At 45.5% G+C, this 25259-nt stretch overlaps 1 protein-coding gene across 1 annotated transcript in view; it reads right to left on the reverse strand.

The window, feature by feature from the left end:
• The window catches only part of SNRNP200 (small nuclear ribonucleoprotein U5 subunit 200), a 30444-nt gene extending 17152 nt beyond the window's left edge, over positions 1-13292 (reverse strand). The window contains 16 exon segments of the mRNA NM_001131084.2: positions 753-876; positions 1097-1290; positions 3271-3441; positions 4320-4475; positions 4717-4854; positions 5147-5320; positions 5421-5504; positions 6065-6201; positions 6383-6482; positions 6595-6747; positions 7107-7205; positions 8761-8816; positions 9287-9479; positions 10921-11092; positions 12467-12630; positions 13154-13292. Of these exon segments, the coding sequence (NP_001124556.2) occupies positions 753-876; positions 1097-1290; positions 3271-3441; positions 4320-4475; positions 4717-4854; positions 5147-5320; positions 5421-5504; positions 6065-6201; positions 6383-6482; positions 6595-6747; positions 7107-7205; positions 8761-8816; positions 9287-9479; positions 10921-11092; positions 12467-12630; positions 13154-13198 (2160 nt within the window). The 5' untranslated portion in view covers positions 13199-13292.
• Positions 13293-25259: the final 11967 nt, after the last annotated feature.

The following is a 25259-nucleotide window of genomic DNA, read 5'->3' on the forward strand; positions in this document are numbered from 1 at the left end:
AAGCTGCATGTAAATGTGTCTGCAAAATAACAGCTAAAACATTACACTACTTATAAAAGGATTTAGGAAATAAGTCTGAGACTAGTACAGTGTTGTAGGAAATGAAGTCTTCCTAGTATTTAGTGCCAAGAAAAGATCTGTCTCTTCATATAAATTCATATGCTTTTCATCAGACAAAAAGAAATACAAAACCAGTCACTTTTCCTTATTTTTTGTTAGTTAACATTGCTCAACTCAACTTTCAATTTAAAAATTCTATCACACTGTCTAGTAAAATGCCCTCTTCACTAGTTTTTCATTTTCCTCTTTTTATTGTCTCGCATTTTTAGTGTAAGCGACCCCAAATCTTTTATGGAGGGACCCTGGATAATGTGAATGCACAAAACGATTATCTGGGACTGGGGATTGCTTGCTGGGGGGGATTTTTGATTCTCCAAACTCTCTAATAGTTGTAGGGCTCTTCATGTTACCTATTTCATCTGGACTGAGTTTTGCTAGTTAATTGGTAGTTGTTGGAGAACTGGTCCATTTCTTCTGAATTTTTAAAGTTATGAGCATAAAATTACTCATAGTATTCCCTTATTATCCTTCCAGTGGCTATAGGTTCTGTAGTAATATCCCATTTCATAGCTGATATTGGTGATTTATGTTGTGTCTTCTCTCTTTTAATTTCTGTCAATCTTCCCCAATTATTGGTGAATCAAACATTCGAAAGAATGGGGTTCGAGAGTAACCATAAACCATGGGCAAACCTGATTTTTTCCAGCATGTTCCATGATTTTTTCATAGACGATTTCATTCATGATCTGGAAACGCTTGATAGCTTTTTTCTCTGTGATACCCACATATGTCTGTTCCAGAGGCACTGGACGGAAGCTAGAAGTTCAACAGTTAGACAAATGAGGCTTTGGCAGAAAATACTGCGGGAATAAACAGTCTTTTTCATTGCCCCAAGAGCAATATTCCTCCATTATGATTTACACCACATCAAAACCCAAAGGCCCTTCTAAAACCCAACCCAGTAGCACTCCTTGGAAAAGGGGAAGGACAGCAGGATGGTCACCTTGGCAGAACTTTGCCCAGTCTTTTCTGATACCTGTTGTCAAAGTAAAAAAGACCCTTGGCAGGGTCAACACGTAGAAAGGTGGCTACATCTTCATAGTTGGGTAGGGTGGCACTGAGACCAATGAGTCGGACATCCTCTTGGGTCATCTCAATGTTTCGGATGGCCCTGGCCACCAAAGCTTCTAAGACAGGACCTCTGTCATCGTGGAGAAGATGAATCTCATCCTACAGAATTGGAGGACAGCAATTACCTCTAGCACTAGAGATACGTAGTCCCTTTTCCTGGAATTGTCCCATATTGTAGGCATATAACCTAATATGCCTAAGAATAAAGACAAGGGATCCCAAGCCAGAGATGCCCAAAGGATGGAGACAATATTTACCATGAAATACTCCAGAAAGTAACAGACTCTGACCATAAGTTGCTTTGGTACAGTTCAGTAACATACTTTGTATGAAGAAATTCTGAAACTCAGATAAATGAGTTTATAACTTTACTTAAAGGAAAACTTCTTTATGAAAAAGGATATAAATATGATCTGATCAGAAGCTTCACCTCTGGCAGTTAATAGTTCCCCAGAACAAAAGCTATCATGCATCAAATGATGAGTTTGAATAGTCTAAAGCAGTGCATCTCAAATTTTATTAAGTATCCCAAAGCCAGGGGATGTTGTTAAAATGCAGATTGTATTCAGCAGGTGTGGGGTAAGGCCACAAATCCTGCATTTCTAACAAGCTCCTATTCCATGCTGCTGCTGCTACGACCCCCACCATGGATCAGGCTTCAAGTAGCAAAGCTCTAAAGCAGGGGCCAGAAACGTTTTTTTTAAAAAGTCAGATGCTCCATCTCAAAAAAAAAAAAAAAAAAAAAGCCTGGTGCAGTGGCTCATGCCTGTAATCCCAGCACTTTGGGAGGCCGAGGTAGGTGGATCACCCAAGGCCAGGAGTTCGAGACCAGCCTGGCCATCAGATTGGCGAAACCCCGTCTCTACTAAAAATACAAAAAATTAGCTGGGCATGGTGGCGGGCAACTGTAATCCCAGCTAGTCGGGAGACTGAGGCAGGAGAACTGCTTGAACCCAGGAGGCGGAGGCTGTAGTTAGCTGAGATTGCACCATTGCACCCCAGCCTGGGCAACAAGAGCAAAACTCCATCTAAAAAAAAAAGGCCAGATAGTCAGTATTTCAGGCTTTGGGCCATGCAGCCCCTATTGCAAATACTCAGCTCTGCCATTGCAGCCAAAAGCAGCTGTAAACAATACATAAACAAATGGGTGTAACTATGTTCCAACAGAACAAAGCCTGTAGCCACAGACCGCCAACCCCTGCTCCAGAACACTGAAAACCAACACGTGAAGTCTCCTCTCTTGCTTTTCCCAGACTACTTAAACCATACTCAGACTTAGTCACTAATCTCTGGAAGTTTCTGTGTATATGGAATACAATATCCTGATTCCTCACTCATTCCCTCAGAGAATGGATTCTTTTACTTATAAAGCCCTTCATGATGTTGGATATGATGGTTTTTTGTCTATCTGTTTACATTTGTTTCAAAATATTTCAGACATCGCTTCTTGGCCTTTTGGCTAAGATCAAGTGTAGTAAAATATTTCAGACATAAAAAAATATATAAAGAATAACATGGCAGGCTGGGCGCAGTGGCTCACGCTTGTAATCCCAGAACTTTGGGAGGCTGACGTGAGCAGGTCACGAGGTCAGGAGTTCGAGACCAGCCTGGCCAACACAGTGAAACCCAGTCACTACTAAAAATATAAAAATTAGCTGGGCATGGTGGCAGGCGCCTGTAATCCCAGCTACTGGGGAGGCTGAGGCAGGAGAATCGCTTGAACTCGGGAGGCAGAGGCTGCAGTGAGCCGAGATCGTGCCACTGTACTCAGCCTGGGCGACAGAGCTAGACTCCGTATCAAACAAACAAACAAATAAATAAATAAATAAATAACATGGCAAACACAAGCTGACAATAGCTGTCATTATAATGTTTTGGATGGCCCTGGCCACCAAAGCTTCTAAGACAGGACCTCTGTCATCGTGGAGAAGATGGATCTCATCCTACGGAATTGGAGGACTAGTCATTACGAAGGCTAGTGCCTACAGAAAAGGCAGCAAAGAAACATTTCGCATGAAAACCCAGCAAACCCGCCCTGACACAACTAGCCTCTATATTCTACGAGTGCTCCCAACTCACCAGAATGATGAGCCGCACCAGCTGGGTGTAGGTGCGCTCGCCACCCTTGCGGGTGATGATGTCCCACTTCTCGGGGGTGCAGACGATGATCTGAGTGGCACTGATCTCTTCTTTGCACAGCTGGTGGTCCCCAGTCAGTTCAGCAACAGTGATGCCATAAGTGGCCAGGCGCTGTGGGAGGAAAACTACATTAGGCAGGAATGCTTGAAGAAGCCTGGACACCATGATTTCTGTTTGGGCAATTGGAGTGTAGGGCATTGGGAGCAGGCATCAACCCATCAGGTGAATACAAGGCGAATCAGATCTTATGAACATATCTTCCTCAAACAAATCCAAATTTAACTCAGGCAAATAAAGCAGACAAAAGATCTCTGGGGGCCAGGCACGGTGGCTCATGCCTGTAATCCTAGCACTTTCAGAGGCCAACGCAGGCAGAATGCTTGAGTCCAGGAGTTCTAGACCATGGTGAAACCCTCTCTCTACAAAAAATATAAAAATTAGCTAACGTAGTAGTACATGTCTATAATCACAGCTACCAGGGAGGCTGACGTGGGAGGATCACTTGAGCCTGGGAAGTTAAGGCTGCAGTGAGCCATGATTGTGCCATTGCACTCCAGCTTGGGCGACAGCGAGACCCTGTCTCAAAAAAAAAAGATCTCTGGGAACTGTGTACACAAGAGGAAGAAATGGCAACTTGTAGATAACAAGACCCACAATAACACCACTAGGTGTATTATCATCCACATCCATTTGATGTTTCATAATACTTCAATAACACAAATGATACCAACTGCAGAAAATTGCCATGGAGAGGATGAAAGAAAGATGCTAACCCTTGTAAAAGATGGCTCAGGACATTCTTACTTCAGAAACTCTGTACCTGAGTTAAGTTCCATCTTGGAAATGGGGAGAGAAAAATAAAAAATAAAAACAATCCCAGGAGGCACTCCAGAGATGCCCTAATACAAGAAGCGGTGAGGTCCAAGCCTGTCCACAACACTTTGATAGCTGCACCCAGTATCCTCTGGAGGAAAGTTCTACTCCCTCACCTTTCCAAAGCTGCCCACCATCTCCTGCACCAAGGAGCGCATGGGGGCAATGTAGATTATCTTGAAGTCATCCACATTGATGGTGCCATCCATGTTTATGTGTTTCCCGATCTCTCGGAGCATGCACATCAGGGCCACGTTGGTCTTCCCGGCACCCTACGGGAGAGGTCAGGGATGAGAACGCCTATTCACCTGGTTATTCTCACTGCCCTAACTTCCATGGGCTTATTTCCCAAATAGAGAATAGAGCTTGTCCTGGGCACTTTATCCTACTATTTAACCTCTCTTCCATCAAAGGGCAAAGAATTAGGGGGTAGGGGTGGAGATAAAAAACAGTCTTGCAACGGAAACTCCACACCATATTCTACAAGAAAAAAGCAGGCAGGGTGGCACTTACAGTAGGAGCACACAGCAGCAGATTCTCATCCGTCTCAAGGGCAGCACGGTAGAGCTTACTCTGGATCCGATTCAGTGTTTTGAAGCCCTCAAACCCAGCCTGGGCATACTTTGGCAGCTTTTCCACTGGAAGCAGTTGCTAGAAGAAAAGAAGTGCTATCAATATCATGTTGGCAGCATCCTTGAGCAGACTGTTATTGTGGGATTGCCAGGATTTTGTTCTCTGGCAATCTCTTTGCATAACTCTCCATTAAAGGTCAGTCCAGAGATCAATATTGTCCCCTGGGCTCAAAATCAGAATGGGAAAATTCTGTTGCAGCTTTCAGCCCTGAAATAAACCATATATGAAACAAGGCTACATTCTGGTCAATGGTTGAAATCCAAACCAGGAGGTGAACTGAGCAGAGAACTGAGGAAAGCAATTCACTTACCTCTTCTGAGCCAAAGGGCTTGGGCTTCAGAGCAGGCACATGCACCTCTTCATAGCCCTTACGCTGGCGACGGAAGGATCCATCAGGAAGCTGACAGCGTTTATTGGCCATAAAGTGGCTCCCTTGGGTAAAAACCAGGTCCTCCAAGTCCAGAACCTGCCGTGGAGCCAGTGCCTGGGAATGTGAAAGACAAAAACGCAAAGGAAGTAAGCAAGCCGAGCAAGTGAGTTTTCCGTCCATCAAGGCCTGGAAAATAAATCACCCTGGATCCTACCTCTCCACCCTGGTCAAGATCCATGGTTTCCAGATCTGTGTCCATTCGAGACTGACGCACTCGCTCTCTCCGGGACCTTTCCTCCTATAGTGGGCAAAGATAAAAATCACAGAAACAATTCATCAGTATCATAGGTTCTTGTCCTTTTCTGTCCCTGCTTAGCTAATACTTGAGTCACAGGTGCTGACCAGTAAGTCGTCAAACAGAAGGACAATGCTTTACATGGGGACCACCAGAATGATCAAAGAAAACAAACACTTTTAAAGGGGCAATGCGCAGTACAGGGATGCCACAAATAGACGTTCTATAATTAAGTACCAAGGGCTACCCCTGAGGGGTAGAAGTTTGGGTTCCATTAAGCAAGTACATGTGTTCTGTTACTCTATTTTAGTAAACGCCATGTATTTACTGTGTAAATAAACAATAAAGGTCCCCACAGTGCTGGTGAAAGACAGCAGCAGGTCACTGGTCTCATGACCAAACCAATGTGGATGTGTTGATTCTAACCTGTATGCACTGATAAACCCCAAAGAATTTAGAGAAATTACTTTTTCAACTTCCACTTTTAACATGAATTTAGCTGCATGCTGCAATCTTCTAGCCACCATTAGCTCAGAAGACAGATAAACCAACCCAGTCCTTACTCGGATCAGATCCTCCTTCTCGGTTTCATGAAGCTGGTAGAGGAACTTGGATAGCTCTGGGTCAGCTTCCATCTTTCCCATAATCCTTTCCTTTTCAGCTTCACTTTGTGCACTGGCCAGCAAGGTACAGTATAAAACTACCCACAACAAAAGGAACAAAGGAAAAGTGAGGAGGAGGAAATAAGGCAAAAAGCCATCCTCAGGGTAGAAAGAAGAAAACTAAAAGAAACAAGCACTTAGGCTGTGAAAACAACAGAATCTCTGTCACACATGCACACACGTGTACTCACTCTGCAGAAGACCCCACCATATACTCACTCATCATCCTGTGCTGCCGCAGCACTTTAATGAAATCAAAAGTGTTGAAACCAAGCAGCAGAACCAGCTGATTCTCACATTCCCGATCGTCACTGGCCGTCTGCAGAGAGAAGGCAACACCACCATTAAGGACAAAGCCATCTGCCACTTCATATGCTGTCCCCATGTGCTAAGATACACTAAATACACAACTATTGTCATCTTGGCCATACCTTCAAAATCTCCAATACTTCATCTGCCTTCTTCTGCGACACAATGGCATCATCATAGAAACGACTGAGCTGCCGCTGTAGCCAAAATGCATCAATATCCCGAGGGTGCAAATCCTTCTTCTTGGAACTCATCAGTTCACCTGAGGCTACGAGCTATAAAAGTAACCAGGCATTTAGCTCACCAGGTCTCTGCCAGCCTCGATCACTTTGCCACCACTCTGCAACCAAGTTCTACTTCACGCCACAGCCCACCTTCTTGTGAGGACTTTCCAGAGGGAAAAACTCTGGAATATTGAGTTCAGAAGCACACCAGACTAAGATTTCATCAACATACATCTTTGGGAAGGAAGAAAACCAACCGAAATCTTAAGGAACTCTAGACACTAAGTGTTTATTATAGTTCACTCCAGCAAAAGGTGGCTCAATAAATGTAACAGGACCTAGGCATGGGGAAGAAGCACTAACACCCAAAAGTAACCTTGTAGCAATGAGAAAGAGCAAACTGAACTTACATTAGCCGAGAGGGTGCAGCGCACAACAGCCTCGTCCCCTTCCATGTCATCATCAGATGCCTCTTCTCGAACCTCCCCGTACACATCTTCATCACCTTCCTGTGGAAATGGCCCCAACTCAACCATGATCTGGAGCTGATCCTACATCAGCACAGAACCTCTCCCTCAAGTCACCCTAAATTAGCTCAATGGGTAGAGAAATGGCTTTGGGGTGAAACCGAGAGCCTACTGGAAGCCTTATTCCAGTGGACATAGAATGACTGCTTAGCATGACTTATTAGATGCATCTACTTTCTATTTCTCACCTTAGGCTGCTACAATGGCAATCAACTGGATCATAGCCTCTCTCTAATACACACACAATCAACACTCAAAAACAGTGATCAGCTAAGGAGAGAAGAGCTATACAGAGGCATGCCTGGGAAAGCAGGTGGCGACTCAGGAATGAAGAGACCACACTTAGCCTGCTCACCACTCTATTTACTCATATACTGCACATTAGGCGTACTTGGCATAGTGTCAGTCAAAGCAGGTACTTCAATAATGAGCACTGTTAAATGAATGAACTGCTAAAAGCAAAGCAGTTTGTGGCTACTTAAAATCATCAAATCCTATTAACTATAGGAAGAGGCTTAGCAATCACCTATTGAAATGGCCTCATTTTATAGAAGAAGAAACTGAGGCAAGATGACCTGCCAAGATACAGGACTCAAATTCAGAAGTCTTGGCTCCTAGTCCTCTGACTCTCCCCGTGCGGCCCCTTCTTCCAGCCTTGGTATATATATACCGGGGCTCCATTTTTGCTTTCAGGAGCCACATCTACTCACTGAGAAGTCTAAGACACTCTGTAATTTTTTCAAAGTACCCCACTTATTCCTATTTAGTTATATTCAAGGAATTCTATTAGACAGTTAACATTAACCCCAGTGACTTAACCATGTACGAACTATGTCTGTGCTCTAGGGCAAATGTGCAATCTTTTGGTCGGACACAGTAATGAAAAATGGGAAAATATTGTAATAAGGTTAAAATGCAGTAAAACATAGCAGATACATTCTCAATGAAAGTATTCACTGTACTTTATCTTTTTTCTTTCTTTTTGCTGATCCACTTGGTATATTTTAAATAATTATATTGCGGCCGGGCACGGTGGCTCACTCCTGTAATCCCAGCACTTTGGGACGCCGAGGGGGGGCGGATCACCTGAGGTCAGGAGATCAAGACCATCCTGGCTAACACGGTGAAACCCCGTCTCTACTAAAAATATAAAAAATTAGCTGGGCATGGTGGCGGGCGCCTGTAGTCCCAGCTGCTTGGGAGGCTGAGGCAGGAGAATGGCGTGAACCTGGGAGGCAGAGCTTGCAGTGAGCCGAGATCACACCACTGTGCTCCAGCGTGGGTGACAGAGAAGACTCCGTCTCAAAAAAAAAAATTATATTGCTTTATATTTGTTAAATTTGCGATAGCAAAGTTAAGAGATAACTGCATTTTTTTTTAAGCAAAAGAACATATAATGCCCAAGTCTGAAACCCACACAACACCATAAAATTTATCTGGTTTAAACTAGGGAGCTTCTTTACACTAGAAGGGGTCCCTTTACCTTAATCAACTTCAAAAACAAGAACGGACTGGGTCTGTTTGCTTTATCACTCACCTCCTCATCAGACTCAAACTGCACATTCACACCATATGTCTCATCAATGTTGTCATCTGAAACAATGAAGGATTAGAAAAAGAGGGCAGTGAATGGCTAGTAAAACAACGCACTCTGGAGCCGATGTCCTCCCCAACTACCTCTCCTCAGGAAAGATCTAAGTGCTAAGGACACATACGGACACTTAGATGATCAACATGAGAGAGCCACCTATGCAGCCACTGCCAAGACCTTCTCCACCTGCTAGGCTTGGAGTCAGCCCAGCTCTGCTTGCTCAACCACTTGAGTCCCCAAGGCTCTGCCCACATTTTCTCATATTCCACACAATAAAAGGGTCTCAGAGTAAGGAACAGCTGCTGGAATCTAGGGATTCTGGTGTCCATCAATTGTAACTCTTCAAAAAACACAGAACAGATTATGGGAACTCACTGACATTAAGGTTTTTAAATGAATGATGCTAAAAGATGCATGTTTAGGGGTCAACAACAACCAGTGAACATGATCAGGACATAAAGAGCTCACTTACCCATATTTTGGATTTCCTTATCTCCACCATAGTCTGTGATCTTTTTGCCCAGGTTCACTAGCACATGGTATCTGGTATCATCTGTTTGACCCAGCAGCAGGTCAATCTCCTTTCGCCTTTCCTTGTCCCGCAGCTTTTCATTCTTTAGAACAGCTAGAACTTCATCAGCTGCCCCACAAAGGATATCACGTGGCTGGTGGCAAGAAACAACCAACCAATATTGAGAACGATGACAGGCAAAACATCACCAACCAGGTGTATGTGGTGGCAGGATGTGAAGAGCCACGCCTCTTCAAAACCTGCCGCATACTAGGCTCTGACCTTTCTCATTAATGCTGATTTAAAATGCCACAACTAAAGGAAGACTTGTCTGTTTTTAAAAAGATTAGCTAGGTGGCCTCAAGCAGCAGGACACAGCTTCCGCTTCCACAACAGCTTGCCACGTCTCCAGGTGGTAGTCACTTGGCAGACCTCCTCTAGCTTGCCACACTTTTGTAATTCTTTGTCCTCACTTCCTCTAGCACCCACCTCAACAGAGCTCCTCAGACTCATAATGGTCCCCAATCTAATAACATATGTGTAATGGTTAGGAACATAGATTCCAGAGATAAACTATCTGGATCATATCTTGGCTCTGCCAAATACTACTTCTGTGATTTGGGAAAATTACTTAACTATTCTTGCCTCACATCTCTCTTCTATAAAATGGAAAATGAATATTAACAGCACCTATTCATGGAGTTATGTGGGGTGGGGGGAAGACACATGCTGTTCACACAAATCAAGTGTTCAGTAAATATAAGCCACTTCTGCCAACCAGTACAGCCCACAAGAGGATCCAGAGAAAAGGTTCAGTCTCCCAGCTGTGACCCTCTCCCTTTCTGACACATGGTCTCATCCTCTGGCCACCTCACTCTGAGGTATAGAAATAAAGCAAACTCGTTTTTTTCTATACTCTCACAACAATTAACACAGAAGGCTTCTGTGACAATTCCTCCCCACCAGCAACCAATCCAAAAATTGTGCAGTGGACACAAGCTGGGGGTCCTCAAATTCAATTCCGTTCCAACACTAACTACATGGAGATAGCGTCAGATCCCACAGGCTGAGACTCAGCCCCACAAGCCTGCCTCTCACTTCATGATGCCAGTCACAAGCACAGGTTGTTTGACCTGTGCTTCTCACTATACAGCTATAAATCCAGGTTTCCACAATCCCCTTTTGGGGTTCAACTAATTTGCTAGAGCAAATCAGGGAAACACTTATTTTTACTATAAGGCATATTACAAAAGATGCAACAGATGGAAGAGGTACACAGGGCAGGCATGTGGGAAGGGGTGTGGCGCTACCAGGCCCTCTCAGGCGCACCACCCTCCAGAAACCTCCATGTGTGCAGCTATCCGCAAACTCTCTAAACCTAGTCCTTTTGGGGTTCTTATGGAGGCTTCATTATGTAGGCATGATTGATTAAATGACCAGCCTCCATTCTGAACTACCTAGGTGCTGCCAGCCATCAGTCAACTCATCAGCATACAAAAAGATACTTATCACTTCGAAGATTCCCAGGATCTTAGAAGCTGTATGCCAGAAAATGAAATAAAGACCTAATATATATTTCACAATATCACACTCACCTGGTCCCCAAGAGCAGCCTGGATGAAGCTGAGTAGCACCTCATAGGTCTCCCGGGTCTCTTTAGTTTTGGGCTTGTAGATGATGCCCACCATCTCATCAATGCCCTCCGACAGCAGAGTATAACCCTTCATCTTGTTGATGTCATGCCGGTCCTCATCACGCTTTCTTCGCCTTATGGACATGCAATGTGATACTGAATGGCAGAACCTTTCGTCCCTGAGGGAAGACTGGATCAAGCCCACCCTCCTCTCCTCAGCTTCATGGCAAGAAGTTAATATCTGAAAACAGGTACCTGAGCCTCAGCAAATGATTCCATTTGGTCTTAATCACATGTAGGAGTATTTCTTCATGGGACACAGTGACAGAAAGAAAAATTCCCTATCATCTTCTCACTAGATGCACTAAACGTTACAATGAAATATGTTTCTCATTTAAAAAGTACAACCCTTCGGCCAGGTGCAGTGGTTCACGCCTGTAATCCCAACATTTTGGGAGGCCAAGGCAGGCAGATCACCTGAAGCCAGGAGTTCAAGACCAACCTGGCCAACATGGAGAAACCCTGTATCTACTAAAAACACAAAAATTAGCCGGGCACAGTGGCGAGTGCCTGTAATCCCAGCTACTCAGGAGGCTGAGGCAGGAGAATTGCTTGAACCCGGGAGGTGGAGGTTGCCGTGAGCAGAGATCACGCCACTGCACTCCAGCCTGGGTGACAGAGTGAGATTCCGTCTCAAAAAAAAAAAAAAAAAATACAACCCTTATACGTTGTATGAGACTATTATATAATAGGATTTTGACTAGTTTTTCACCTCTCAAATGCATTTTCCTTTTCTAGCTAGAGAAACAAGCTCCAACAGAATCTACTGCCGTTGACTATCAACAAACTATAACAAAACTGGAAAAGAAGATATAGCACAAAGTGGAGATAATGTATTAACTCATTTCAAACATAACTACTTTAATCAAACTAAGCCTAGGAATTTTGGAAACTTCATCATAGGAAAGGGAGCAAGACACCAAGATATTCAAGATCAAAAGATAATGGTGAGGTAAATTTAAGTTTTGAAATATATCCCCAAGAAATCTTAAAAAAAAAAAAGAAAGGAAAAAAATGCAAACTAAGAAAGAAACCTGTCTTTCATACTACAGATGCTTAAATTAGGTTGTAACAACAAAATAGGTAGGAAGTGGACAAGAGTAAAGGGAAAAAGTAGGGGTAGGAAGTTAGTAATGGAAAAAAAAGGAAAAAGAATTACTAGGACATAGGAATAGCAAGGGTCTTGAAAATACCCTGAAGAAAATTAAGATCTGTCTATGGACCAGAAACACACATGTAAGAAAAAGGTACCAACAAGTTATTTTCCACTTGAGATGCACTTGTTAAGGCCAAAAAATCTTTAAACTCTCCTGGTCTGTTTTTACCTTCACTAAATTGTTTTAATGCCACTGATCTTACACCAAGCATTCCAGCAAAAATGCTGCTTGAATGTTAAAGGGAAGAGACTTTGGATCTGAAGGAAAAAATAGTATCCCCTTGGCACTCACTTGGCTCTTCTTTCCTCCTGCATCTGCGGTTTGGTCCGTTGAGCCTTGTCTCCCATACGGGTGCCCTCCAGCTTCCCAACAAGGGACAGCACCTCTCCTGTGGGTTCATCCCGGCGGGTCCGGTCAATGAGAGAACGGTCAGCTTGGAGCACAAGATTCGAGTTCTGGAAAGATCAAAACATTATTGAAGCTTTGACATGAGCAGGGCCAATTCCTACTATCATAGTTACCCCAGCTGATGGAAAAATCGTAGTAACTAGTTGCTTATAATCACTAATCGTAATAAAAATATATTTTCCTTAAGAATTGCGTAGTATAACGCTGTGCAGAAGCATACAGCTGAATAAGTCTTATGGGCTGTCGAATCAGCTAAACAATTCTTGTTCCTAACAGTGCTCATCATAACCCACACCTGCGAAAAGTGGTGAGTCGGTTGGGAGTGACGTGTGGAAGGGGGCGGGCTTAGCGTTGAAGGGACTCGAGAAACTCTTCCTAGAGAGATCTTAGCACTCCCCAGACCCCAGTAGGTTATTCACGTCATCGTATAGCCCCCACCTTCACCCCGATTCCATCTCCCCTCCATTTTCGTGGCTCTCCTGTAGGCCTTCAGACTGAAACTCCCTTTTTCAGCCTCCCCCTCCCCATTGGACTCCTGAGCCTAGAATCCTCCCCCGAGCCCAAACGCACCGCCTTGTACTCGTATTGCAGACTACGCGCGGTTACATCCGCCATGGCCGCGGCTGCTCGGAGGCTTCAGACCTCCACGCCTCCCTACCGCAAGCTGCAAACGGTCGCAGATCTCCGCTCCCGCCGCGCCGGAACGACGCAGGAAAGACGCACTGGGGAAGGAAAAGAAACGGGTTCCCTTCCGCTTCCGGGTCGCGCCCCAGAAGTGCGGGGCAGGGCGTGTCCGGGGCGTGTCCCTGTCCTGTGCGGGCGACTTTCCGCAGTCTTCTGAGCGGGATGTGTGGGCCTGGTGCGTCTGCGTCCCCGAATCCGTAGACCCCCGCACTCTGGTTCCGGCCGCCCGCTGGCACTAAGGACCCAGGGCCCGTGCTCTCCCCGACCTCAGTCTCCAGCCCCCGGCACCCCTCACATCATAACGAATGCACGGCTGCTTCGCCCCTGTCCTGTCCCAAGACCTTTCCTTCCGGTTCCTTCCTCTTTGGCAACAGTCCCATGAGGTAGGCAGGAAAAGAGGGGCTGAAAACCCCATTTCCGTTTGAGGTAACTAAAGTACCCAGCGAGCAAGGTGACTTGCGCGTGTGTGTCTGTGTTTGTGTGTTTTAATGATTGGCGCCTTGCTTTGGGTTTCTCTTCTGTGTTCAACAATTGAAAAAGAAAGCTACTATCCCCCACCCATCCCACCTAAACCTGTGCCCCCAAGACCCTCGTTTTCACCCAGCTGAACGAACAGGGCCGGGGCACCCATTTGCTCCCAGTTGTCGGTAACATTCTATGGTAGGGCCCTCTCTGCCGTCCAGGGAAACCGGTGAAGGCAGGGCCAAATCCTTGGTGACAATGACTTAATTTCTTCCCCAGCTACAAAGTCTTCCCTGTCCCACATTCCCCACCACTTCTCGCCGGTAGAATGGCGCCGTATGGCTGAAGGTGACCTCCCTCCTCACTTACAGCATGTTTGCTTTTGAGAAGATGAATGAACAGGAGGATGGGTGTTAAGCCAAAGGAATTCATCCTCAATAGTAGTCCCATAGACCAGATTTGTTCTGTGGTGGTATCGTGTTTGGCTCACTGTTGGCTCCTTCTTTAAAAATTGGGATAATTCATGCAAACTCTGGCTCTCCCCCATCAGTTGAGACACTAGGAAATCAGCCACGTTAACACCCACACTGCTGCATGGCATTACCTGCTGCTGGTCAGCAGCTGCCAAGGTCAGAGAATAGACAAGTCCTTCCCACTGCTCCTGTTTTCTCATGCCTACCCGTCTCCTTATTTTTACTTGCCCAGCTCCTGTAGGCATGGAGTTTGTTGCTTTAGTGGGTGTTTTTTTTTTTTTTTCTTCTTTTTTAGTATCTTAACTCATCTTCCCAAGGGACAGTCGAGGCCTCGTAGCTCTGCTCCTCAGTGGCTGTGTGACTTTGAAGTAGCTAGCTACCTGGCCTCTCGGTGAGCACCATTTTCCTCATCCTTAAAATTGAGGCAATTGGCTGGACACAGTGGCTCACGCCTGTAATCCCAGCACTCTGGGAGGCCAAGGCAGGCGGATCACTTGAGGTCAGGAGTTTGAGACCAGCCTGGCCCACATGGTGAAACCCTGTCACTACTAAAAATACAAAAATTAGCCAGGCGTGGTAGTGGTGCCTGTAATCCCAGCCACTCAGGAGGCTGAGATTCAAGGAGAATCACTTGAACCTGGGAGGTGGAGGTTGCAGTGACCCGAGATCAAACACTGCACTCCAGCCTGGACGACAGAGTGAGACTCTGTCTCAAAAAAAAAAAAAATCGAGGCAATAAAACCTTCCTCCCATTGTGATTAAATGGGATAGTGTGTTTAAAAGCACCTAGCAAAGTGCCTGACTCAAGGTGGGGTTCACTGAAAGTTATTGAAATCTAAATCCTTAAGGCTGACTTTTATTCCATGATGGGGCTGTGGCCCACCCACCTGACATGAAAGGGTCTCAAAGGTATTTCGGGGATTCCACTCTGTTTCTGTAGAAGGAGCATTCATGTTCACAGATGCAGCTGGGCTGTGGGCAAACCTGTGAAGCAAGAAAAAAGGAAACTTTCCCCATCTTTTCTTTTCCTCTCTAATCAGGCTCTACCAAATGTAAATCCTGCATTTAGTCATTCAGATGGACTTGTAAGTTTCCACAGTATGTTAGAACTGGAAGGAGCCTTAGAGATGGAGTAGTCTGGTTCCCTTATTTTCCACATGAGGAGACTGCAGCCCTGGAACAATCATCACACTAAAATATAAATAAGGAAGAAAATAATTATGATTTTGAAAAGAAAACAACAGGCTGGGTGTGGTGGCTCATGCCTATAATCCCAGCACTTTAGGAGGCTGAGGAAAGAAGATTGCTTGAGGCCAGGAGTTTGAGACCAGCTTGGGTAACATAGTGAGGCCTTGTTTCTACAAAAAATTAAAAAGTAGCCAGGCCTGGTAGTGTGTGCCTGTAGTCCCAACAACTTGAAAGGCCGAGGCAGGAGGATTGCTTGAGCCCAGGACTTCAAGGCTGCAGTTAGCTAGGATTGTGCCACTGCACTCCAGCCTGACCCACATAGCAAGACTCTTCCCTCAAAAAATAAAAACAATTTTTAAATTAAAAAGATAGAAAAGAAAAATGACAGCCGTGCTTCCTCACTCTGGGGAAGGGGCTCAGGGAAACTTCCTGGGCCAACTTGTTGAAAATGGAGGAAGGGGTCTAGTGAAGACAAGTCAAAGGAGTCACTGCCCCACATGAGAAAGGAAAGAGGAGCTGGGGTTAGACTGGGATGTAGAAAAGGGAAGAGAAAAGTCTTCAGGAAGCAAGAGAGGCCCAGGAAAATGACAGCCAGGACCTAAAGGAGCCAGAAGCAAAGAGAAATTTATTTTACTTTTTTTTTTTTTTTTTTTTTTTTGAGATGGGGGAATCTCACTGTGTTGCTCAGGCTGGAGTGCAGTGGCACGATCATGGCTCACTGCAGCCTCAGTCTCTTCAGGCTCAGGTGATCCTTCTTCTTCAGCCTCCCAAGTAGCTGGGACTACAGGCACACACCACACCCAGCTAATTTTTTGTATTGTTAGTAGAGACGGGGTTTTGGCATGTTGCCTAGGCTGCTCTCGAACTCCTGGGGTCAAGCGATCCACCCACCTCAGCCTCCCAAAGTGTTGGGATTACAGGCTGAGCCACCTTTCCTGGTCTGGGCAAAGAATTTGAACAGACGTTTCTCCAGAGAAAATATACACGTGGCCAATAAGCACATGAAAAAATGCTCAACAGCCATGCGTGGTGGTTCACACCCGTAACCCTAGCACTTTGGGAGGCTGAGGCGGGTGGATCACGAGGTCAGGAGTTTGAGACCAGCCTGGCCAACATGATGAAACCCTGTCCCTACTAAAAATACAAACATCAGCTGGGTGTGGTGGCATGAGCCTGTAGTCCTAGCCACTCGGGAGGCTGAGGCAGGAGAATCACTTGAACCCGGGAGGCGGAGGTTGCAGTGAGCTGAGAGCATGCCATTGCACTCCAGCCTGGGCAAAAAGAGTGAAACTCTATCTCAAACTAAATAAATAAATAAAAATAAAAATTAGCTGGGCATGGTGGCACATGCCTGTAATCTCGGCCACTCGGGAGGCTGAAGCAGGAGAGTCGCTTGAACCTGGGAGGCAGAGGTTGCGGTGAGCCAAGATTGTGCCATTACACTCCAGCCTGAGTGACAGTGCGATACTCCTTCTCAAAAAAAAAAAAAAGAAAAAGAAAGTTAAACATAGAGTTACCCTATGACCCAGCGATTCTGCTCCTAGGAATCTACCCAACGGAACTGAAAACATGTCTACGCAAACATTTGTACACAAATGTCCATAGCAGCACTACTCACAATACCCAAAATATTGCAACAACCCTAATGTTCATCAGCTGATGATGGATAAGCAGAATGTGCTATTTCTATACAATACAATATATTATTCAATCACAAAAAGCAGTGAAGTACTGCTGCGTGCCACAACATGAATGAATCTCAAAAACATATTAAGGCCAGGGACAGTGGCTCACGCCTGTAATCCCAGCACTTTGGGAGGCTGAGATGGGCAGATCACTTGAGGTCAGGAGTTCAAGACCAGCCTGGCCAACATGGTGAAATCTGTCTCTATTTTTTGTTTTTTTATTTTTTGAGATGGAGTCTTGCTCTGTCGCCCAGGCTGGAGTGCAGTGGCTTGATCTTGGCTCACTGCAACCTCCACCTCCTGGGTTCAAGCGATTCTCCTGCCTCAGTCTCCTCAGTAGCTGGGATTATAGGTGCACGCCACCACACCCAGCTAATTTTTGTATTTTTAGTAGAGACGGAGTTTCACCATGTTGGCCAGGCTGGTCTCGAACTCCCGACCTCAGGTGATCCACCCACCTTGGCCTTCCAAAGTGCTGGGATCACTGGCGTGAGCCACCAAGCCCACCCCCCGTCTCTATTAAAATACAAAAATTAGCCAGGTGTGGTGGTGTGCGCCTGTAGTCCCAACTACTTGGGAGGCTGAGGCAGGAGAATTACTTGAACCTGGGAGGTGAAGGTTGCAGTGAGCCGGGATCCTGCCACTGCACTCAAACCTGGGCGACAGAGTGAGACTCTGTCTCGAAAAATATATATACATATATTAAATTAAGTCCTGGTGCAGTTGCTCACACCTGTAATCCCAGCACTTTGGGAGGCTGAGGCTGGAGGATTGCTTGAGGCCAAGAGTTTGAGACCAACCTGGGCAACATACAGAGATCCCCGTCTCTACAAAAAAAAAAAAAAAATTAATTAGTTGGGCATAGTGGTGCACACCTGTAGCCCCAGCTACTCAGGAAGCTGAGGTGGAAGGATTGCAAGCCCCAGAGTTTGAGGCTGTGGTGAGCTATGATCTCGCCACTGCACTCCAGCCTGGGGCAAAGAGGGAGACCCTGTCTCAAAAAACAAAAACAAGTTTTTAGAAACCATATTAAATGAAAGAAGCCAGTCACAAAAGACCACATATTATGTGATTCCACATATATGAAATGTCCAAGGTAGGCAAGTCTATAGAAACAGAAAGTAGTGCTTGCCTAGGGTAGGAGGTTGAGGAGGAGAGAGAGGGAATAACTACAAATGGGAACAAGTTTTCTTATTGGGGTGATGAAGATGTTCTAAAATTACACGATGGGGATTGGTGGACAACTCTGAATATATGTTAAAAACCACTGAACAGTACATTTGTTTATTTATTTATTTAGAAACAGGGTCTCACTCTTGCCCAGGCTGGAGTACACTGGCACAATCCCAACTCACTACATCCTCAAACTCCTAGACTCAAGTGATCCTCCTGCTTCAGCCTCCCAAGTAGCTGAGACTACAGGCATACACCACCATGCCTGGCTAATTTTTTTTTTTTTTTTTTTGGTAGAAACAGGGTATTGCTATGTTGCCCTGGCTGGTCTCAAACTCCTGGCCTTAAGTGATCCTCCCGCCTTGGCCTCCCAAAGTGCTGGGATTACAGGCATGAGCCACTGTACCCAGCCCAAACAGTACATTTTAAATGAAAGAATTCTTAGGCCGGGCGCAGTGGCTCACACCTGTAATCCCAGCACTATGGGAGGCCAAGGTGGGTGGATCACGGGGTCAGGAGATCGAGACTATCCTGGCCAACATGGTGGAACCCCGTCTCTACTAAATATACAAAAAAATTAGCTGGGTGTGGTGGCACGTGCCTGTAATCCCAGCTACTCAGGAGGCTGAGGCAGGAGAATCGCTTGAACCTGGGAGTCAGAGGTTGCAGTAAGCTGAGATCGTGCCACTGCACTCCAGCCTGGCAAGAGTGAGATTACGTCTCAAAAAATAAATAAATAAACGAAAGAATTTTATAGTTTATAGCTTTTATCTCTCTAAAGTTGTTTTTAGACAATTTTTTAAAACAGGGTCTGCCTGTGTTGCCTAGGCTGGAATGCAGTGACACAGTCTCAGCTCACTGTAGCCTTGACCTCTTCTGGGCTCAAACCATCCTCCCACCTCAGCCTCCTGAGTAGCTGGGACTACAGGCATGCACCACCAGACCCAGCTAATTTTTGTATTTTTGGTAGAGATGGGATTTCGCTGTGTTACGCAGACTGGTCTTGAACTCCTGGCCTCAAGCAGTCTTCCCACCTCCGCCTCTCAGAGTGCTGGATTACAGGTGTGAGCCACCATGCCCGGCCTGTTTTTAGACAATTTTTAATAGAGGATTATCCTCAGGAAGCTAAAGGACTGGGGGCACCCTGGCAGTTACAGACCCCAGGGATGGCATTAGTTACCAAGATGGGCTCAGAGCAAGGGCCTTTAGCTTCATTTCAGTCCATGTGCTGTCTCTCTCCAAAGATGACCTTCTGAATTCACTACTCCCCAGCCCCAGGCCTGCACAGGTTACCCAGACTTCTGCCTGTGTCCTGCATTTCTGTATCTAAAGACCTGTCACTTCATTTAATTACATCTCAGATATTTGTATGTGCTCTGTGAGCACTTTTAGGGACTCAAAGAAAGACAAGGCATAGATAAGACCCTTAAGTTAATGTCTCACAGGAGAAGTAAAACTACAAATATGGTGGTGCACACCTGTGAGGCAGAGGCAGAGGCAGGAGGATTGCTTGAGCCCAGGAGTTCCAGGCTATAGTGCAGTATGATCATGCCTGTGAGTAGCCACTGCGCTCCAGCCTGGGCAACGTAACAAGAACTACATCTCTGAAAAAGAAAAAAAGAAGAAAAAGAAAAAGAAAAAGCAGAATGCAGTCAGTGCCACAAGGGGGCACTGTGGGAAATCACTTCTGACTTAGGAGAGCCTGTGAGGCTTTATAGCTGTAATGCAAAGGGTGGCTAAGGATTTCCGTAGAGGCAGGAGGTGGGGGATTTCAAAGGGACAGAGAAAAAGAAGAAGCATGAAGGCGGGAAGACAGAGGTGTATCTTGGGTACTGTTAAGAGCTCCATTAAGCTGACTTCAGGGCAAATGTAAAGAATGAAACAATGTGATGAGAGAGAGAGAGAGTCTGTAATCTCTCCATTAAAAAAAAATGCCATTGTGAAGAGTTTTTCCTTTATTTAGGAAACAACAGGAAGCCATAGCATGTTTCTTGTCTGGGAAGTTTTATTTGTTTTTCACATCTTCATAGCATGTATTTAATTAGACAGAAGAACACTTAGATTAAGCAAAAATTTAGTGTATATGTGACAAGCATTTGTAAAGTTCCACTTTAGCATACATTAACTCATTGAATCTCCATCCAGCCCTGTGAAATATATTGATGTCCCCCATTTTACCAATGAAGAAATCAAGGCCCCAAGAAGGTATTTGACTTGTCTGGCCTCATCTGCTGCAAAGCCAGGCCTTCTGTTTTCACCCCCTATGCACAGGGGCGTCCTCACAGAGCTGAGCTTCAGGAAGGTGATTCTCACAGTGCTGGGTGTGGAGTCCTAATTAAGGAAAAGGAGTCAGGCTGGCAGGACCAAAGGAAAGCAAAAAGAGAAAGCAGATAAGCCATGAGTCTGCCACTGCACTCAGCCTATCTGGTGTGTTTCTAAACAGGCTTGTTCCCTCCCAGGTCTTCACTTTAGGAGGCAATGGTCTTTTTTAACCAAGAGGCAGTTTCATGAGGTGGTTAAAAGTATAGACTCTTCTGCTAGACCATCTGGGTTCAAATCCCAGCTTCACCCCTTACTACCTGTGTGATCTTAGGCCTGTTTTTAGCTACTCTGGGCCTAACAGGGATAGTTTTACCTATGCCATAGGGTTGTCTGGCACGTAGAACTATGCCAGGAAATAGCAAGTGTAAGGTTTTATCCAACAGCACTGTTTCATAAAAACATTTCTAAACACTCTGTGTTTGGAGGCAATTTTATGACTCACAAAGGAAAACTGCCTCATTCTTGGTCATATCTATCCTTTTTTATCCCAAATGATCTTACCCAATCTGATGGCCCTTCCACCCAGTAAACTTGGTTCTGAATGACTGTTGACTGTTTCCCAAACTCCAGGCCTCATGCAGAGATAACAGGTTGCCAGCACTGGGTATATTCAATAACATGACTAGGTTGGGTGGCTGTTCCCAGAATGCTGTCAGCTGGCCTCAAGTGATCTACCTGCCTTGGCTCCCAAAGTGCTGGGATTATAGGTGTGAGCCACCACGCCCAGCCACCACCAACTTTTTAATAAGCCAGTAAGGCTGGGCATAGTGGCTCATTCCTGTAATTTCAGAACTTTGGGAGGCTAAGGCAGGAGGATTGCTTGAGCCCAGAAATTTGAGACCGCCTGGGCAACATAGTGAGACCCTGCCTCTAAAAAACAGTTTTAAAAAAATAAGCCAACAGACGTGGATACAGTGCCCTCCATGCACTGGTGACTGTGCCTATTGTGAAGAGGGTCACCAAGCATAAGCTCTTCTTGGAGGCAGACACAGGCAACTGAGGGCAGGTTTAGTGAAAGCCTCAAGTGCGAATTCCTGCCAGAGCCCAACACAGGATGGGCAATCTTTGAGCTGATGGTGTTATCCTCAGTTCTCCATGCATTGTGCCTGGCACCCCACAGTTGCCTCTCATAATAGACATCTGCACTCTTCAGACAGATGACAAGTTGCCTGCCCTTCCAACAGTGGCACAGTCTAGTGGCATTGCTTCTGGCCTTAGCCAGTGCTGCAGCATTGGGGCAATAAATATTTTGTTGCATTTCACCCTGATTATTAAATGAGTGGGATTCTTTTTGAGATGGGATCTGGCTCTGTTGTCCAGGCTGGAGTGCAGTGGTGCAATCATAGCTCACTGTAACCTCAAATTCCTGGGCTCCAGTGATCTTCCCACCTCAGCCTCCATAGCCTGTAGCTGAGACTACAGGCACATGCCACCATGCCAGGCTAATTTGTTGTTTTTGTTTGTTTGTTTGTAGAGATAGGGTCTTGCTTTGCTGCCCAGGCTGGTCTTGAACTCCTGGCTTCAAGCGATCCTCCCACCTTGGCCTCCCAAAGCACTGGGATTACAAGCCTGAGCCACCATGCCTGGCCTGAATGAGTATTTTTAAAAATGAAAATTGGTGATATTAGTGAAAAAGCAAAGGTTTTATAATTTACTATAGTTGGAAGTCAAAAAGCAGGCCAAAAGTAACAAACCTTTGCCACACTAGTTGGGGCTCATTGGACTTAAGCCAATCCCTAATGTATTCGGTTGGAGAGTAAAATGAGAGTATGAACAAATGATTTGGAAATGTCATTGAAGAAAATATCTAAAAGGCAAGATGTAATTAGATATTCTATATATATATATATATATATATTTTTTTTTTTTTTTTTGTCTCAGGACAAAAGAAACTTAAGGGATCCCTTCTCCTTTATAGTGTTTAAGTTCTTTTTTTTTGACAGAGTCTGGCTCTGGCACCCAGGCTGGAGTGCAGTGGCACAATCTTGGCTCACTGCAATCTCTGCCTCCTGGGTTCAAGCAATTCTCCTGCCTCAGCCTCCCGAGTAGCTGGGATTACAGGCATGGGCCACCATGCCCAGCTGATTTTTGTATTTTTAGTAGAGACGAGGTTTCACCATGTTGGCCAGGCTGGTCTCAAACTCCTGACTTTCAAGTGATCCGCCTGCCTTGGCCTCCCAAAGTGCTGGGATTACAGGCGTGAGCCACCATGCCCGGCTATGTTTAAGTTCTTATTCAACTAATACATGTCACTTTTTGTACATGTTCAGGAGTGTGATGTAGTCAGAACTGCCTTAATTTCTTTGACCAACTCGAATGGTTATATAATTATTGGCATTGGTTGAGTTTATTATGTGCCAGGCATTTATCCTATTTTATTCTTCAGCACCGTCTGAGGTCAGTGTTGGGAAAGGCAATCTGCATGGTCCAGAGCATGCCTGCATGCTCTTGCTGGGTGTGCCAGGAATGCAAGGCCCTGGCCACACTTTCCTAGGCCTTTTCCCAGAGCTGTATGTGTAGCGGGCAACCTTGAGGGATAAGGTAATGTCTTCCATCAGGACAAAGAGAAGAATGGCCATGAAATAGGTAGTTTCCCTGAAATCAGAATTCCTTGTCTGCAATGCAAACCATTCCATGCATAGCATCCACCTGGGCCTCTCCATGTTGCCCCTGTGGGACTTGAGAGAGCAAGGAGAATTGACACAAACAGGATGCTAGTGCTGATTGTTGTGCCATGAGTCATAAATTATTCTGTCTCTGACCCAGGAGTCTTGTGTCTTCTGCCAGCATCCATGAAACAGCAACAGTAACTATCTTTTATGTAGGGTAAAATTCCAGACTTTTGACAGTTTGTATGGAGAGGATTTAATGTTGTCATAACTATGGGGCAGCAAGCCTTGCAGCCACAGCCAAAAGGCAACATGATTGTGGGTGCTGAGTCACTGGGTCCCTAAAACTGAGACAAATGGCATCAGCAATGAGGATATAAAGGTTCCAGTGGACCGAAAGCACTGGAACGTGCAAAATCTTTTTTATTGGAACAGAGCTGCTCTCCCCCTTTGTGCGAGTGATTCTTTGGACCCCTCCCCAACCTCAGCTATGTTAAGGAAAAAGCTGAGTATGCTGGGGAACTTCACGGAAGGGGCTTTGTTACAGGAACCCAAGTCACCATCCTCCCCGGTCCTGTGGCAGGAAGCGGTGTTAGGCGCAGCTGGAGTGGTTTTAGAGCAGCCTGAAATAAAAGACACTCAGTCCCTCAGGGCCAGAATCAGAGGAGGCTGTGGCCAGAAAAATCCCAGCTACTGGATGGGCCTGAGGACAAAGCCTAGGCAGGCAAACACAGCCAGAAACTAAAGGGCACCACAAACAGGAAATCTGATGCCGGCAACATAAAGGGGTCACCACCTCAGTAGAAGCAGGGACCAGAGCCCTTCAAGAGTGAATGGATGAACACACAGATCCTCCACCCCCTCCTCATCCACATGGAGGGATCTCCACTCCCTCTACAACTCAGGGCCCCAAATTCTACCTGGTTTCTGTGGAAGCAAGTCCTCATGCATCTAGTTTTAGTCCCTGGAGAGCTGGTCTCTTGGCCCCTGGATAAGGTGAAAACCTGGTAGGCACTAGAAGAGACTGCCCTTCCCTTGTTCCCCGCTATTTGTCCTTCCCATTCCCACTTAGTTCCTTTGTCTTTTCTCCATTCTACATGCTCTGTCTCAGTGTAGGACTAAAATATATATTGTTATTAGTTACAGGGTTATTGATTGAGTAAAGTTTTGGTTTCTAAACTTGTTCTTAAAATGCAGTTGCATTGAACATTTGATTTGCCTTTATTATTATTATTATTATTATTATTATTAAGACAAAGTCTCACTCTAACCCCGGCTGGAGTGCAGTGATGTGATCATAGCTCATTGCAACCTCCAACTTCAACTCCTGGGCTCAGGTGAGCCTCCTGCCTCAGCCTCCCAAGTGGCTAGGACCACAGGCACTCGCCACCATGTCCAGTTAATTTTTTTAATTTTTACTTTTGTAGAGATGTGGGGGAGCGGGGGTCTGGCTATGTTATCCAGGCTGGTCTCGAGCTCCTGGGCTCAAACTATCCTCTGGCCTCAGCTTCCCAAAGTGATGGGATTGCAGGTGCAAGCCACCCTTCTGACTTGTCTTCCTTCAGAAAACACTGAATTGCTTGGTACTGTCTGGGTCTCCAGTACTTTATCTATAAATAGGGATAATGTTGAAAAGACCAAATGAGTTAATACACATAAAACACCTACAATGGTGACTGCTGTTGTTGCCCTTCATTGAGGTGTGATCTGTGATGTAGTTTCCCCATCCTAGAACATCCCCAGCACATGTCATATACAGTTGGGCAACATCCCATGGGAAAGCCAAAGAGATAGGAAGCAATACCAATGCAGCAAAGAGATAGGGAAAGCAAGCAAACAGCAGAGTGCCTACCACCCAAGGACCTCATGAAACTCCTGGGGGCCCTCCCCAATTGCTTCTCTCTCTCATCTCCCTCTACCAGGGGCAACCGCTGTCTTAACTTTTATGTTAGTCATTCTCATGCTTTATGGTTTTGCTATCTATGTATGAAATCGGAACAATAGACCAGCCTAGCCAACATGGTGAAACTCCAGCTCTACCAAAAAAACCACAAAAATTAGCTGGGCATGGTGGCACGCG

The sequence above is a fragment of the Pongo abelii genome, chromosome 12 (genome assembly GCF_028885655.2).
Source record: "Pongo abelii isolate AG06213 chromosome 12, NHGRI_mPonAbe1-v2.0_pri, whole genome shotgun sequence".
Lineage (NCBI taxonomy): Eukaryota > Metazoa > Chordata > Mammalia > Primates > Hominidae > Pongo > Pongo abelii.